Below are 1411 nucleotides of genomic sequence, written 5' to 3'. Positions count from 1 at the left end.
CTCCCTTCGTGGGGGTGGGTGGGGGGGGGGGGGGGGGAGGGCTGACTTCTCTTCTCCCCTCCCTCTAGGAGAACTGAAGGACCCCAGCCGGGCAATTCCTCTGGGCACGATTGTTGCCGTGGCCTTTACCTTCTTCATCTACATCCTGCTTTTCTTCCTCTCCAGCTTCACCTGTGACAGGTGCCAGGGGAAGGCTGAGCCAAACCCACGAGGGGGTGGGGGTGTCAGAACAAGGTTGGTGTATCTGGGTCGCCAGGGAGCGGATATCAGGCCGACAGGGTGGAGGGAAATTGGGGGCGGTTCCTCCCGCTGGGAGGGAGATGGAGCCAGCAGCCTGTTGCTGTTGTAAACAGTTTGGGGGTGCAGTGGGGAATGGTTTTCTAATCAACTTGTATTTCCATCAGTACTCGGCCTCTTGTGTGTGTGTGTGCGTATGAGGGGATTTCAAAAGTTTGTGGAAAAACAGAATTAAAGGCCCAGTCTTGGTGGTGCAGGCAGTAGCATACTGAACTCCAGTTCTGGAAGTCACACAGCCAACGGAGGGTTCAGATCCCGAGGTGACCTGAAAATCCTCCAGGGGAACTCGTTTGCAAGATCCTGACAAGCCAGAGAGCTGGGGGGAGGGGGTCGTGGTAATGAGACCCTGTTGCATCTGTCTATGTCTCTCTCTTGCACATGAATAAAATAAATAAAAGAAAAAGAGAGAGGGACATGGAATTAAAGTACAAGTTTATTCTGGTACAAAAAGTTTTGAAGTCCACATAGTTGTTTCATAATATACATTTTCTGTGACTTTTTTAAAGATAACTTTAAACTGTTGGGAATGACTACCAGGTAATTAAGTCCCAGGCAGGCCAAGGACAGTCAATGAACATCAAGTATGTCCCTTTGGTATATTTGATGTATGACACTGATCCTTGAAATCAGGGCTGGAGTCAGTTGAGAGAACCTCAGTGTCGTGAGCACTTACCTCACGAGGACCCTGCAATGGATGCTTCGCCATTATCTGTGGCCTTCTCCACTCCCTGCCTCCCAGGACCCTGCTGCAGGAAGACTATGGGTTCTTTCGCTCCATCAGCCTGTGGCCCCCACTGGTGTTGATTGGCATCTATGCCACGTCGCTGTCAGCATCCATGAGCTCTCTCATCGGTGCCTCCCGCATCCTCCACGCCCTGGCCCAGGACGACCTCTTTGGTATGCCCCCCTGCCTCCTGGCTGACTCTGAGCACATTGCCCTTTGTCTGTCTTGGTCCCCACTTGGCCTGGGTTGATATGTCTGCTGTGATTCTGATTTTATAGGTGTGATCTTGGCACCAGCCAAGGTTGTGTCGCGAGGGGGAAACCCTTGGGGGGCTGTTCTGTATTCTTGGGGCCTAGTACAGGTAAGCCGTCCTTGTCCAGCTGCTCTTTC

The 1411-nt window shown here is 52.2% G+C and overlaps 1 protein-coding gene across 1 annotated transcript in view; it reads left to right on the top strand.

The window, feature by feature from the left end:
* SLC12A9 (solute carrier family 12 member 9) overlaps window positions 1–1411 on the top strand; it is a gene marked incomplete in the record, with an annotated part of 10828 nt that overhangs the window by 3598 nt on the left and 5819 nt on the right. The window contains 3 exon segments of the mRNA XM_006155752.3: window positions 69–180; window positions 1037–1194; window positions 1300–1382. Coding sequence (XP_006155814.2) covers window positions 69–180; window positions 1037–1194; window positions 1300–1382 — 353 coding nt within the window.

The sequence above is a fragment of the Tupaia chinensis genome, unplaced genomic scaffold (assembly GCF_000334495.1).
Source record: "Tupaia chinensis unplaced genomic scaffold, TupChi_1.0 Scaffold000465_1, whole genome shotgun sequence".
In the NCBI taxonomy this organism is placed as follows: Eukaryota; Metazoa; Chordata; class Mammalia; order Scandentia; family Tupaiidae; genus Tupaia; species Tupaia belangeri.
The sequence above is the reverse complement of the archived record's forward strand: the minus strand, read 5'-3'. Positions and strand labels throughout refer to the sequence as shown.